A 15,289-nucleotide genomic window follows, 5' to 3' on the forward strand; every position below is an offset into this window, starting at 1 on the left:
GTAGTACAGTGCTGGGCTGGCTCCTTCTCATTAACCAGATGGACTCATGTTTCACACTCTGTTATGGCATCATACACTAGCATTCAAAGGAGACCAAAGTGGGGGAGAGGGAATGTGCCATCCGTTCAGGGCCTGGATGAGAAAGAGACTGGGGATTCCAGACTGAGCTAACAGCTTGACAGATTCTCTCTAAACGACACAAGCTCTTTCTGAGGAAGGAAGATGTCACCAAGATTGATGCTTCGATGCCCCACACACCACTCTCCTTCATCCCCATTGTAGACAGAGCTGGACACTGCTGAATGGTGTAGAAGGTAGACTGCACACTCCTATTTGCCTTCTCATCATACTAACACAAGAATATTTAATAAAACTGAAAGGCAGAAAAAACAAATACAGAATTTACCCAGCATATAATTAGCCTGTGGAACTCCCTGACACAAGACACTGTTGAGGTCAGGACCTTTGCAGGATCAGACATTTATAGAGATAATGCTCTCATTATTAATGACATTAGGTAGGCTAAAAGCCCTTGTATAAGGACTAAAACCCTCCTGCTTCAGAGCATGAGTCACTCATTAACAGATGGGACTAGGAAAATCTTCACTTGGGGGCAGGTTATCCCACACTTGTTCACTTTTCTGAAGCATTTGCCAGTCTAGAACTGGTGGTCTGCTGGTCTGAGCTATGATGGCAATACCTACTATGCTCATAGTGCAAGGAGCACAGCAGTGTATGCGACTCCTGCACACAGGAGCTTTGCTCTCAGACCTTACGCTTTCCTCCACTCTGAAAATGTTTCTAACCAAACAGAACAAATTTGGGAGTCCCCAGCTAGTGTCTGGCCCAAGAAATGAGTTGGTGAATCTCTGCTTTCTCCATATCTTAGCTTATTCAGTGCCTGATACTGATCTGACGTGTGTTAATCTTGGATGATTTTTGTCATTTAATTGCGATGAACTTTCTTCTGCTGAGGGCTGTACACGGGTCCTCCTGAGGCTCATCTCTTCTGCCTCAGCTGGCTAGTTGGGCTATAAACACCGGGACACTGTCTCCTCTTAAGGCAGAACACATTGCGCCACCGCAGCCCTCCCAGCACTGATGGCCCAGGACTCCCAAACACCAGCTGCTGGGAGGTCACCATCTTAAACACTGGTTTGTACGCTCATGCTTAGAGCTGTAGACAGAGTCCAGACTCCTGGGTTCTATTTTTGGTTCTACCACAGACTCACTGTTTGACTTTAGGTGAGTCACATGTCTGCTGTGCCTCAGTTTCTCCTGTCTGTAAAAGGGGGATGATGATAATTGCTCCCTCCCGGGGGGGTGTGAAGTGTCATTAGAGTCTCCACGGCATTTGGGCAGCTCTGCACAGCAGGTGCTAGCTGGAGAAAGATGATACATTTGTTGTCAATTCCTCTTACGCAGCTGTGCTCAGGTAAAGACTAACTCAGACCTGCCAAAAGCCCAGAAGTAGCTTAGTAAAGAATGTTTGTTTTCCCTCGAAGCTGGGATTGTCTCCTGTTGACCATATCTCTGGATGTGACCCTCCCTCATGCCATTAAGGAAAACCTTCTTAGCTGCTCTCTGCACTTTACAAAGCTTCTTAATTTAGGAGGTTGAGAAGCATATTTGAATTACGGTTCAATCTGCTAGTTGGATGCTGTCCCAGTTGTGGATTGGCTTCTGCTTTGACTCTCCAGTCACTAAGAATCAAGAGCTCTACTTTAACTGGTTGAAAGCAGGTTGCAACTCATGCTGGTGTCACCAAGCCCCGTCTGAGTCTCACGGGTCCCTGCATTGCTCACCACCTCCCTTCTAGCTACCTCTCTGCTCTCCTGTGGAATCCGAACCCTGAAGGAGAGGGAGATGGAGGCAAGGGCAGCGTGCGGGAAGGACCCAGGGCATTCTCTTGGTAACGCCATCCTCCCCAGAGACAGTGGGGCAAGTGATGGGGAAGCACTGTGTCCTCCCCAGCACACAGGATTGCAGTCAGGGCAGGGTGGAATGATCTGCCTGTCCATAACCCCAAACACCCTGCATATCCCTCCACTGTGGTTTTGTTCCAAGAGAGTCCAAACAGCATTTGACAAGGCAGGCCTTCATCTCCCTACATCCATAATGGGATGAGTCACTCAGAGCTGCAGTGGGCTCCCCTGCAGCTCTTCCAGAGGAAGGTGTTCACTGGAGCGAGCAGAGGCAGAGGTGGAGATCTGCCTCCCAGTCCCATTCTTCACCCAACCAGCTGGCCAGGCACTATCTGTACTCAGCATCGGCTGAAGCAGTTTCTCTGTTCTCACACGCGCACCCTTGTAGCAGAAGGTGTATTCCAAAATGGGGTTAAATGAAGAGAGAAGACTAGATGAAGAAAAAACAGCCTGCGTTCCCTCCATTCTCCGCTTACATTAGTACTGATGCACGTTTTAAATTAAACAAGTTTCCGTATCTGAATTTCCAATCCCAAAGCTGCTGCTGCCACTGGGTTTATTTTTTTCTATTTACTTTAGCTTGAACAGAGAGTGAGTGAGAGAGAGCTAGAGCCACATGGACAGAGAGGAGCGCTAATTAAACAGGGAGTTCCACATTCGGGTACAAATCCTTTGGACCTCCAGCCACCTTGTCAATTCCTGTAGTTATTTATTATTTTTCAATGCAGTTTGTCATTCCTAATGGAGCCCCCGCGTGAGGCGAGGGGTCAGGAGCTGCTCGTCAAGTGGATTAGTGCACTGGAAGCATGATTGCTTTCTTTCGCTGTGAATTTGGGAGCGATTCCCTGATGGCTGCACTCTATATAGAAGTGAATCGGTGCTAATTTGTTTCTGAGGATCACACATCCAGGAAGATGTGAAAGACAATCCTGCCTTTCAATGCATATGTCAAGCCAGTGTGATGGCAAACAATGGAAAATAAACAAGTGAGTGAGACCAGACCTTCCTGTCCAGTGTGCCAGATGCGGAGAATCAGTGCCAGGCACACTGGACTTTAATTTACATACCAAGGACACTTATGCCACCCACCTCCAGAAACGCATGTTTTGTTCTTTGTGTCCGTGTGTCCAGAGGCAGCGGGCTCTGTGTGTTAGCACCTTGACAATCTCCAGCAGAATGACAGCTGTGAGCCTTCTCCCAGCAGCGTCTCTGTGCTCAACGGGCTTTAGCTATGTATGCTGAGGATGCTAAATTTTATTTCAGCTGGATTCTGAGTACAGTGCCACTGAAATCTTTCAGGAAAGAGCTTCAGCTACACTTGTGCTGTGACAGGCTTATGACATTGATTGAAATTGCCTCACTGATAACTTGTGCCCCTGTGTCCAGTTGTCAAGTCCAGCTCCTGTCTCTAAGAATACTGGGGCAGGGACCACCCCCTTGTTGTTTGTACGTACGCATCTAGCACAGTGGAGCTCTGGTCTCTAGGTGTTACTGCAATACAAATACAGAACTTCTGTTTCATTTGGAAACTCTCAGACTGATGTTCAGGGCGTTTGAACTGGGTGGGCAAAAAGGCATTTCCGTGGGCACTAAATGTGCAGCCCAGCCTCCCCTCGACTCCTCTAAGCTACTCGGAGGGGCACAGTAACATGCAACCTGGGCAGTTCAGAGAGTGGAGACTCTGGGATCCCTGAGCTATGAGGAGCCCCTTTGCTGGTACGAAAGGCCTGAAGGGTTCATGTTTGGGCTGAATGTCAGAGAAGAGAATGAGCATAAGACAGCTCCCTTCAGAGGAACCTGTCCCATACTGTCCTGGAATTGTACAGCACTGGGAATAAAGAAATAAGTCCCATATCACTGAGAAGCCCCCACATGTGGTGAGGGGAAGCAGCCCACACACTCTCCCACGTTAGTAATTTGTCTGATTCAGAGGGACGGAGTCTGTGGGGAGGCATTGGGCCCTGCTGAAATGAAAGATAAAGCTATTGTTCCAAAGAGAGCTATTGATTTTTGCATTATTACACTAAGAAATTTATAGGCCTCTGGTTTAAAACTGCAATAAGAGGAAATGTACAAGTTCCAAAAACTTCCCACTGACCTTGGGTTTGACCTTGAGAAGGGGAGAGTAGGGTAAATGCCTCCTCCACCCCATATGCAGGGGGACCCTGGAACTTGTGCCTAGATGACATGTCCCAGGCATACTCCTGACCACAGGAGTCTGTTCACATTAAGATTTGCAGAGGAAAGGGTTTTACCTTCAGGTTAACTCCAATCAGGCTATTCCCAAAGGTAACACATAGGCGGTGGGGGTATCTACCCAATACAGCCTGAGCTACCCAATACCCATGAGCAAAGTCAATTTCTCTCCTGCTGGTCAGTAGAATTTCTTTCCTGTTGGTGCCTCCTGCCAGAACCACCACTAATGTCCTCAGAGCTCCTGAACCTGCTTCTTTTTCATTTACTGCAAGCCTGGACTAACAGTAATGCACCCCAGAAGGCTTATGTTGTCACTTACAGCAGGGAGAAGCATTCATGGCACTGCTGCAAGCAAGCAAGCAAATAAACAGGCTCAGGAACTCTGGGTGCATAGGAGGCTGCTGCAGTGTTGCAGGAACACAGGATGGGAGGCATTTAATTTAGAGCCAGAGGAACTCTGTGGGTGGGAGGGAAGAAGGCAACGCTAAAGAAGGAGGAAGCATGTTTGTGTGCAGAGAGGCAATAATGATCCTATGAACCAATTCACTCTTGTGCTTGTTACACCTGGGGAGTTGTATTTTTTATTCCCATATATTTAATTGTTACTGAAGCAGCATCAGAGCTCACTGAAGGGAGACTCGCAGGTGTCACCAGAATGGAATGGGGTGTTGCTGAGGGATCCTGGAGGTTACTAGGCTACAACTGTTGTTGTGACCCCAGTTTTCTCCTGACTCCTGACCACATGCATTGTTTTATACCATTTCTTCCCGACGTTTTCCACAGCGACATTCCTTCTGCATCCCCTTGTGGGCTATTGCCTCCGGGAAGAGCATTCTCACTTGTGAATGGACAAGGGACCTGAGTTAGAACAGTGCTGAAACTCGCAGTTTTGAGCAGTTGGTAAAAAGGGTTCCCTCTTGTCCCTCCTTCCCCCAGAATAACTGTAACGGTCCCTCCGGCACCCCGCCCCCAAAGCTGTGTGGAGACACTAGCCTTCCAGCTCGTCATCTGCCTTCGAGGTCATAATAGCTATTAAATCACAGCTTGCCTCACCAAATTAGGCAAAAACAAAATTATCTCCAATGATTTTTATGTTCCTGAAATGTTCCAGAACTGCCGGAGTGATTACTGGGGGATTGGAAGCAGCTGTCACTCTATCAGAAACCATAATTCTAAACAGCTGGGATCTGTCAGTTATTTATGACACCGTTTGCAGGAAATGATGAAGGTGGCTGGCTCTCCCTGGCTGAATCGCAGCGGCAGCAGGCTCACCACCCAGAGAGCACACGCTCCCAGAACTGGCTCCAGCATCCAGGCGCTGAAAACAGATGGCTGCAGGGAGTGAATGAGTAGAGGCCGCTGGCCTTCCAGCAGCAGCGTCAGGCCTCCCGCCCCTTGAGCAATGGGGATGGTGTGGTGCAAGGCTGTTCCTTTGCCTTCATCCCAGAGAGGCACCTGTTGCTGCTCTGTGGAGGCCAAACACAAAGCGGTGGTTGCTGGGAAATGTAGTGTGTGTCCTGATGTAGCAGAGGTTTGTTTGTTTTCCTCCTCTACACAGCACAGATAGGTCCACTAAGCCCAGCTCTGAATACGGACTTGCTGAAACATCCCACCTCTGATCTGCAATGTAACTCCTTGTTCCCAAAGACAAGGTGCCACTGCTGCTCAGGCTGCCTTTTGCTGCCTCTCAGATAGCACGTGGAATTGTAACCGTCTGTTACAGATTGTTTTTTCCTGCTAAAAAGCAACTCCCGTCTATCAGTGTGCAAATGTGACATTCTGAGTTAGTTCCCAAGGTTCAAAGTAAATGCCCCCTAGGGTTTTTAGCCTTGTCTTTGTGCCTCTGTCTCACATGGGCTTGATGCAGAAAACTTAGGTTGATAGAAACAGGGTGTTACTGGGGCAGCTCCATTACAGGCAGTTTGTGGTGTTGCGCTAGGTGTGAATTTGGCCTCGGGAGTGAGTGATGACCAAGCTTCTACCTGCTTGATAACTTTGATGGTGAACAGGGGCCAGGTGCTTTGCCCCCACTTGTATCCTCCTCTGATTAAATATTATTTACATTATGAAGTAGCTCTACATGGGGTTTTACAGCAGTAAAAATCAAAATGGGAGTCAAGCAGAACAGCCATGCAGATAGCGCCAACGGAGAGAGGTAATATCTTCGATTGGCCCAATGTCTGCTGGTGAGAGACCAGCTTTTGAGTTTGCACCGAGCTGAAGAGGAGGATATTACCTCACCTTGTCTCTCTAATAGCCTGGGACCAACACAGCTACAGCTACATTGCATATCAGGGGAGAATGGCATTCATTCTTCTAGCATAAATAACTTTTTCCCTAAACTCAGTGTCAGGATTTGGTTATATTCATGAGACAGGCCAACAACAGTAATTCACATTCCCAAATCAATATATTGCTACCCATCTCTTGAAATAAGAGTTAAAATATCCTACTTTATGTGCAAGGAAACCTCGGCAGAGAAGCCCCCACTGCCCTGGTGCAGCACTGGCTCCCCCTACCTTCTACAGCAACCCCAAGCACAAAGGGCATCCAGGACCTGCTGCAGGCAGACCTGATCCCTACAAAGCCCCCTAACACAGGGGGACACACTGATCCCTGCAGCCCTAGGTTGTCCACGCAGAATAGTTTGACGTGCAATCCGCGGTGTGTAGTAGCAGGATGCACACTCTGGGATGCCGCAATCTTTACCCAATGGAGAGCCGAGGCTCGATGGTTGAAGGGTGCTGCATCTGCCCTGCAGTGCCTGCCAACTCGGCAATGTGGCTCCTGCCATTGTCCAAGGAGGGTCCTCCACCAGGCACCTGGGGCTTGATGGCCGTTGATCCATATTAGCACTCTTCCGCCCATTTGAGTCCTAAGCATTGGCCCTGCTGCCGATAAAAGGTGTGCACCTAGATTCACCAGTCCCAGATCCAGATTCTGGACATTTAGCCCAGAGGAGAACCTATAGCAAAGGTGGGGGTGGCCTCGGGGTGAGGGTCGAGGTGGGGGAATTTTCCCTCTTCCCTATGCAGCCTCCCCTCTATCTCCATGCTGGTGCCACCACACAGACAATCTGCCCTAAAATGGACAGGAAGGAAAAGATCTATTTTGTCTGGATAAGTGCACAGACTCTGTCCCCTAGAAACCAAATCCTCCTGAGCGCTTCAGCTCCAGCACTGGTTAAGGTAACATTAACCATGTAATAGTGTATAACAATAATCCAGTGCTGCATAGAGATAGTCATTCATTAATAATGCATTCAGGAGGAGTGATTTTCACTGCCAATAACAAGGCTGATATGTTGGAAACTAGCAGGTAATGAAGAACATTTATAATGATGTTAGTCTAATAATGAGTATAATGCTGATATAAGTAACACTGCAAGCTGGACACATCCAAAGATAAATTATTTCAAGCAGGCATTAACTAATGCCTAATTAATGCCTAATTAGAAAGATGCTACATGGGAAATAATTCGGCCAGCCCAGTGAATTCACTCCAGTCAGTAAGAACACAGTGAAAACCAAGTGAATGCAGAATGGCCCCATGAAGGGAGGGTGAGGAGGAAACAATGCCTTACCCATGTGTAATAACAGGAGTGTGAAGCACTAACAGGATCCTTGGCATCTTTACCAGTGTCAACAGTGCTGCATCTTCTTAAAGCAATTAATTAAAAGGCTCCCACCAGCATTTTTCTGTTCAGCTTTTGCAACTCTCCCTCCCTGGTCAGTTCTGACACACGTACCAATGACACTCCATCTGCCTTCAGCCTTGGCTGCATGAAACTAAACACTTTGCGCTGGAGATAATAGAATATTTTTCAGCACATTAATCAATTTCTGGCTCTCTAATGAGGACAGCAGGCTGGGCCCACAGTTCCCAGCAAGGACCCCTGGTTTCCAAACGGAAGCTCTTGGAAGGCTGGCGACTCAGTTTTGGTGAGCTGTGCCCCTGCAAACTCAAGAGGGCTAAAACGCTCAGGATTATATGGTACAAACAGAGTCATACTGCAGGTCACCCCAGTCTGGCAGTATTGATAAGACTAAGGGCCTAACAGTGGCTTCTGTTCTAAATTTCAGCTTCAGTGGTATTGGGCCATCCACACCTCTGGATTTGTATATGAGAGAGAACCTGCAAACTGACCAAAACTGAGACTATCCCTCAACATAACATTCAAAGTGGTAGATAATCAGCAAATTTTATGGGCAGAAGTTACTTACATCCTTGGCTAGAGTATTGTGTGGGGTCACTAGAGAGTTGCCTAGTTTATTCTGCTTTACCAATTCCCTCACCCAAAATATCCATTTATGTTGGCATTTATACTGTGTCCATTGCCAACCTCACACAATTCCCTTCACGCCTGGATATCAGAACAAACTCCTTGCTATGGCAATTTCACCATTGTATTCCTGGGAAGCTGAATTGGAAACACATCAACAATAATCTGTATCATAACCACCTTCCATTTTAGCCCGAGACCCAAATTTCGCCTTCAGATAGTAATGTCAGACAACATGAATTCATGTGTTTGTTGATTACAAGGAGGGGCCTGATTCTCCCATGCCCTGCAGCTTGTGCAGTCATTCACCCTGTGCAGAGTGAGTGTGAAACTCTGCCGTTCGGCATTAGTGGTGTTTCACACCCGCTCTGTGCAGAGCAGGGAAGAAGCAGGCCCAATGTGTTCATCGTCACTGTGTGGCCTGTGTCATTAGCACCATGTACACGTAAATCACCCAAATCATAAGACTTCTACCAGCCTACACATTCTCATCAGCTATCCTGTTATCATGGTGACGAACGTGCCATGGAACAGTATGTTAAACTGTTGGTGGTGGGCATTGCACACACTGCTTCTATGCTGCTCAGAAGTGGGAGATGGTTTATTGATTCAGACCCTTCTGTTTAGGCATTTGTGATAACAGGCTTCATGTAAAGAGAGAACATCCCAGTGATCAGTGCCTGGGGAGACTTTGCTAACAAGTATCAATCTCTGTACATTAGTTTCCCTAACTGTAAAATGGGATTAATGATACTGACACACCCGTGTAAAGGTTTTTTTGATCCATGGATGCAAAGTTTTGTTTTTCTTACATGTTCACAGTTGGGAATGGGAAGGACTTGGTGACTGGCACTTTTAGGTATCAGTGTTTTTGAGGCCACAGCTGCCACTGCTGATTGTGGAGACAGTGGTCCTTGCCCATCAAGGGACCAAGAGGTCATGGTCAGCGTGAGGAGACTTACAATGAGTAGGTCTAAAGGGGCCACAATCCTCTCCCTCTTGAAATTAAACCCATATAAGAGCAAAGCCAGATGTCATGTTAGTGACTTAAAAAATGCTTCTAATAACAAACATCAATCATCATAACATCTTTATGTATTAGGTATTCCTGACACAAGACCATCCACATCTGCAAATGCAAACCTGTAACTTCTGAAGGGCATGACTTGACAGAAGTTCTGCTACACTCATTATACAGGAATCTGACTGTTTGGCCAAGCTACTTTCAGGCACACTAATTTTTATTAACAGTACTTTCAGATATAAGTGCCCTTTGCTGGTAATTTATTGACAGTCTTTGTGGTGCAATCATTCTAAAAACATTACAACTTTGCATTCAAAGAATGGAACCAAATGGACAGGACTCACAATTAGCTATGTAGTGATATCTCACACTATACTACATGAGAAGCCAACTGCAGAATTACACTTTTAAAGGAACAGAATCAAAGACAAGGAAGTTTATACTCTCTTCCTGACATGTGGTCTAAATACTGAACCCTAGATTCATCTCTGAGTCATGGAAAAGGGGATCATAAAATCTCAGATGGCCCAGCATAACCCAGGATGTCTTGTGATAGCCTGGCACCAATACTGGTGAACTTCTCTTTGCAGTCTTTTTAGGAATATTGTAATCCATCTGATATGCCAGGGTTTAATTGACAGGTGGCACTCGCAGATGTATGTTACTCTGATCTGATGCCCGTTTTCTGTTATGTCCAGCGCAGAATGCATTAGACATGGGTGAGCGTTTGTGGATGTAACAGAAGAAGTGGAATTTGAATGATAAATGAAAGCCTGGTGCAATGAGTTTGAGAGGCAATGGCCTGAAAGAAAGCAGGAAGATAGGAGTGAGAGAAGGAAATGCACAGGACAGTGAGGCTGGCAATACAAAGGCTGACCGCAGGGAATGATAGTTACTGCTCCTTTTTTTTTTTTGTCCTTTATTCTCTGCTGTAATAAAGCCCTGATCAGAAGTACTTTGTTTGGTAGCAGAAGTTGTAATATGTTACACCACAGGAGATCTATTTAAATATATTTGAGCACCCACTTCCAAATTTAGTTTTCAACTCAGCACCTTCTCCGCTGACTGCTGATAAAATAATATTTCCTGTGAGTCTCTTGTGCTTTAAATCTGTATGTTGCTGTTTAAAAGACCTTGAGTGTTACAACTCAGTAAAAGAAGGACTATTCTAATTAGAGTGTCCTTTCCTTTCAAGAGATTTAGGGCTTGTTTCCAAAGGCGCTGAGCACCCAAATTCCAGCTGAATCAGTGGGAGATGCAAACACTCAGTGCTTCTGTAAAGCAGATGCCTCCTGTGTGCAAAGCAGCCTGAGTTGGGGAAATCCCTCATTCCCCTTGGTATAACTGATGGGGGCTCAAACACTGTCTCTCATTAGGACTAGAAGAGCTGGATGAAGGGTGAACTGTTATTCGTGAGCACTTTTGTCACACTTGCTACCCTTTCTGTTTGCTTTGCCACAAACTTACAAGAGGGCTTTAAGCATATGAACATTTTGAATGATTGCTCTTCAGGTGAACAGTGTGTTTTGACCAGGGCTGGCTCCAGGCACCAGCGAAGGAAGCAGGTGCCTGGGGCGGCCAATAAAAAGGGGCGGCGCTCTGTCCGTTATTGGGGCGGCACATCCGGACCTTCCGTGGCAATTCGGCGGCGGGTCCTTCTCTCCCTCTCTTCCTCTTCGGTGGCACTTCAGCAGCAGCTCAATCAGGTTTTTCTTTTTTTCTTCACCGCTGGGGTGGCAAAAAAGCTGGAGCCGGCCCTGGTTTTGACACCAAGCCAGGAACTCGTTCTTTGCACTGCAAGTGTTTACCCTATTTATACAGTTTCAGTTGACCAATCAGAGGGCAGCCACAACACCATGTGATTAAGGTGGCCATTCATACACCACAAACAACAACCAGGGAATAATCAAAGCAAACAGTTGGCAAACACCCCATAGGCTGAAGTAAGTTTGGACAACTACAAGTAACTAACCTACTCATCACAATCTGTTTGTGGATAATTTATGGACAGAAAAAGCGGTTGAGTTAATTGGATACATTTTTCACTAGGAATAATCCTCACAGCTATAATTACTAGGCAGGTGGTTTTGAATGATTTACAAGACATCGTAATTCAACTGACCTTGTTTTCTCCCTTTTTTGAACAGGGGGTTATGTGGAGCTGCTCCTGATGCTGTTGGGACTTGAGATTCACTTCACTGCATGCTGCCCTATTGACTGTATATGTTACCCATCACCTATGACTGTCAGCTGCCAAGCCCACAACTTTGCATCAATTCCAGAGGGGATACCAGAAAACAGCGAGAGGATTTTCCTCCAGAACAACCAGATCACATTGCTTCTGCGAGGTCACTTTAGTCCATCCATGGTCACCTTGTGGATCTATTCCAATAACATCACCTTCATAGACCCAGACACCTTTGATGGGTTTGTTAATCTAGAAGAGCTGGATTTGGGGGATAATCGCTATTTAAGGGCTTTAGCAGCTGAGACCTTCCAAGGGCTGGTGAAGCTCCATGCCTTGTACCTGTACAAATGTGGGTTGAGCTCTTTACCCAGTGGGATATTTGGTGGCCTCCACAATCTACAATATCTTTATCTTCAAGATAACCACATAGAATTCCTTCAGGATGATATTTTTGTTGACCTAGTCAATCTCAGCCATCTTTTTCTCCATGGAAACAAGCTGTGGAGCCTTCATCAGAACACATTTAGGGGACTAATAAACTTGGATAGGTTACTTATCCATCAAAATCAACTCCAGTGGGTCCACAGACGTGCTTTTCACGATCTCCGAAGATTGACCACCCTTTTCCTGTTCAATAACAGCCTCTCTGAGCTCCAGGGGGAATGCCTCGCCCACTTGGGAGCCCTGGAGTTTCTCAGGCTGAATGGCAACCCTTGGAGCTGTGACTGCAAATCCAGGTCACTCTGGGATTGGTTGCGCAGATTCAGAGGTTCAAGTTCCAGCGTGATCTGTGAGTCTCCTGAGCAGATGCATGGCAAGGACTTGAAGGTGCTAAAAGCAGAGGACTACAGGAACTGTTCTGGGTCTGAGTCCCTCCATCAGATCAAAACACACACTTTCTCCACAGCAGACAGAGGAGCCTCCAAAGACCACCACCCACACCACTCCTCCAAGGAGAAGGGTAAAGAGAGAGGGGTCGAGCACAGTTTACACAGCAGTCAACCAGTAGCACCTCCCGGTTCACGTCCAGGTTACAGAAAGCCCAGCAAGAACTGCACCAGCCACAAAAGCCGCAACCGAACCTCTAAGCCAGTGTCTCTGGGGCCACGGAAAAGCATTCATGAGGATCAGGACTATGTGCCTGACTACCAGCACAAATTCAGTTTTGGCATGATGCCAACTGCACCACCCAAGCGGAAGGGTAAGTGCACCCGGCGGACACCCATCAGACCCCCCAGTGGAGTACAGCAGGCAGCTGGGAGCTCGGTGATCAGGGCCTCTCGTCTAGTTTTTATAATGGTTTTAGTGGTCATAATACGCTGAGCTAGCTGTGACTGATAGTGTCTGTACTGCCACCAATCTACAAAGGACCAGAGTTTCTTTTCTTCTTCTTTTTTCGTACATGGAGGATTTGGCCTTGTGAAGGAAAGAATGTTGTTTAGGCTTTTGATGGTCTCCATACATGGACGAGTGGATTATAAACATGAACTGTACAGAATGCGCACAGCAGGAGTGGATTAAAGGCATTATCACATGCTTGTCACAAACAGCCCCAACTGAGCACCTACAGAAAAGTCAACATAACGAAAAAGGAGCTAAGCCTTCATTAATAACAACTGGACAAACACGGACAGTAGCTGTGCTCTATGTGAAACCCTGTTAATTTGAGAGAGCTCTGAAAGACCCTGTGATTACTGAAGGGAACAGAATTGCTGTAAAAATGATCACCAATTAAGCCTACACCATCTATCTGAAACGGTGTGCAAAGACACTTACCAAATGTATAATAAGGACATTGGTTCTCCCACATTTTAGCCCTTTTGGCTCCAAATCCCACAGGCCAAAGCTGGCCAGAATTCTCTTAGAAGACAATCTCAAATCCCTGTATATCTCAGGCACATAGCAAACAGGGCTTGCCTGCTAGGCTAGGAGTAGCCAACTACCAAAGGAAAGACTGATTAGAGGTGGATATTAAAACTTAAACGAAATGAGATTCCTACAGAAGGTGCGTTTTTTGTAACTGTGTTCACATATAAAATAAACAAATGCACAGGTTCCCTTCCCCTCAATTATCCATATGTATGTCTTATAATGTTTATAAACTATATGGAAACTATATCTTCAGATGTAAGGATTGTATTGTTGAATTTATAGCAGAAGAACAGTATATGATTTTCTCTAGAAAACAATTGGCAGCAGTGCCTACAGATGCTGGGCAGCCATCCATCAGACTCAGCGTGTGCCGGGGGAACCACAGTGGACCAATGTTCTTAGCAACTTAGAGCACTAGATTTTGGGGGATTTTTTGTATGCAATATAACAAAGTCAATATCTGAAGAGCCAAAACTCACTCTTATGACCTAATTTCTAACCTGTCACATGCCAGGAAGAAAGGGATTAATTAGAAGTGTTCAGACCAAACATACACAGCTATGGAGCTCTGTCTCCTAGATAGCATCATGAGGCCAGGGCAGACGTTTCTAGCAAGAGTGAGAAGCAGTTCCCAACAGTGTTAGCCGTGTGAGGACCTTTATAGCTGGTCTAAGGTTTTCACTCAAGTGGTGGAGTAGTGCAGGGACTCCAGAGATAGTCCTGACAGCCTGGGAAGTGGTGCTCCTTAAAAAGGAAGATCTCATGGGAGACTCAGAAAGGGGCTGCAAACGATTAACTGGGAATCTGATAAGCGCCTGCAAGGAACAGAGTGCCCAGGACTTTCATCCATGATAGAAAAAATGTATAAAGCAGCCATACAAAGGGAGTTGTGGAAGGGAGGGGTAGAAGAAGCAGGTCTACCTGCCCATCTAACCTCTATCCTGACCCACTGGCAGTAACCCTGAAGCTGGAGTGCTGGGGAAGGGGGTCGTGTATTCTGGTCTGGATCAGGCTGGTGTATGGTGGAGATGGTAGTGTTATTGACTAGAGATGATGTCTAGATGTAACACAAACAGTACACATTAATTCCCTGTCAGAGTGGATATGCGAGAAGAAAAACACTGAAGTTTATGAAAAGAGGGAAATAAAATTATCTTGGACAAGCAAAGCCTGTTTTTCATTTCCTAACAATACTCCAGCTGCAGTGACACATGTCTGGCCTGTAGCTGATGTTTGGAACCAGACAACAGTGCTAAGGAAACGGCTCTTTTTCTAGCATGTAACCAACTGGTTGCGCAAGGATGCGCTGACTCATGGAAACCTCAGGAAAATTCCTGTTCTCCAAATCATTAGCCTACTAGGGATAACTCATGTTCCATATTTATCCTTCTGGGGGCATCTTACTGCAGGGTACCCTGTTACGATCAGCCTGCCCTCCATCTGAGATGTTTGGTGCCAGTGTGGGGGGGGGGGGAGGGGGCTATTTAAACTTCAGTATTGAGAACTTCCTATTAAATATAGTAGGCCCCTGTTGGGTAGAGTGGTTCATAGAAGTCCCTGGAACTGGAAAGAGAAACCCCCTAATCAAATTGTTTTGGGGGCAAAAAATGTCTATGTAGTTTCAAGGATTCACCATTCAGTCTTGAAGTGAGGCATCTAGAGTTTTAATAAGAAACAAGTGCAGAGTCTCCTGCTTGCCTCACAAACTTGAAGAGGCACAGGAGATGGGACGCCTTTCAAAGAGGGAGGGAGTGGGGCTTGAGCATGTATTTTTCAGAACAAAGTTCCTGGGTAATGACAGG

The 15,289-nt window shown here is 46.3% G+C and overlaps 1 protein-coding gene across 1 annotated transcript in view; it reads left to right on the forward strand.

Annotated features, from left to right (window-relative positions):
• The window catches only part of RTN4RL1 (reticulon 4 receptor like 1), a 65,015-nt gene extending 50,369 nt beyond the window's left edge, over positions 1–14,646 (forward strand). Inside the window, exon 2 of the mRNA XM_039507282.1 lies at positions 11,575–14,646. Coding sequence (XP_039363216.1) covers positions 11,575–12,938 — 1,364 coding nt within the window. The 3' untranslated portion in view covers positions 12,939–14,646. The remainder of the gene's footprint in view (positions 1–11,574) is intronic.
• The last annotated feature ends 643 nt before the right edge of the window (positions 14,647–15,289 follow it).

The sequence above is a fragment of the Mauremys reevesii genome, linkage group 20, assembly GCF_016161935.1.
Source record: "Mauremys reevesii isolate NIE-2019 linkage group 20, ASM1616193v1, whole genome shotgun sequence".
Taxonomy (NCBI): Eukaryota; Metazoa; Chordata; order Testudines; family Geoemydidae; genus Mauremys; species Mauremys reevesii.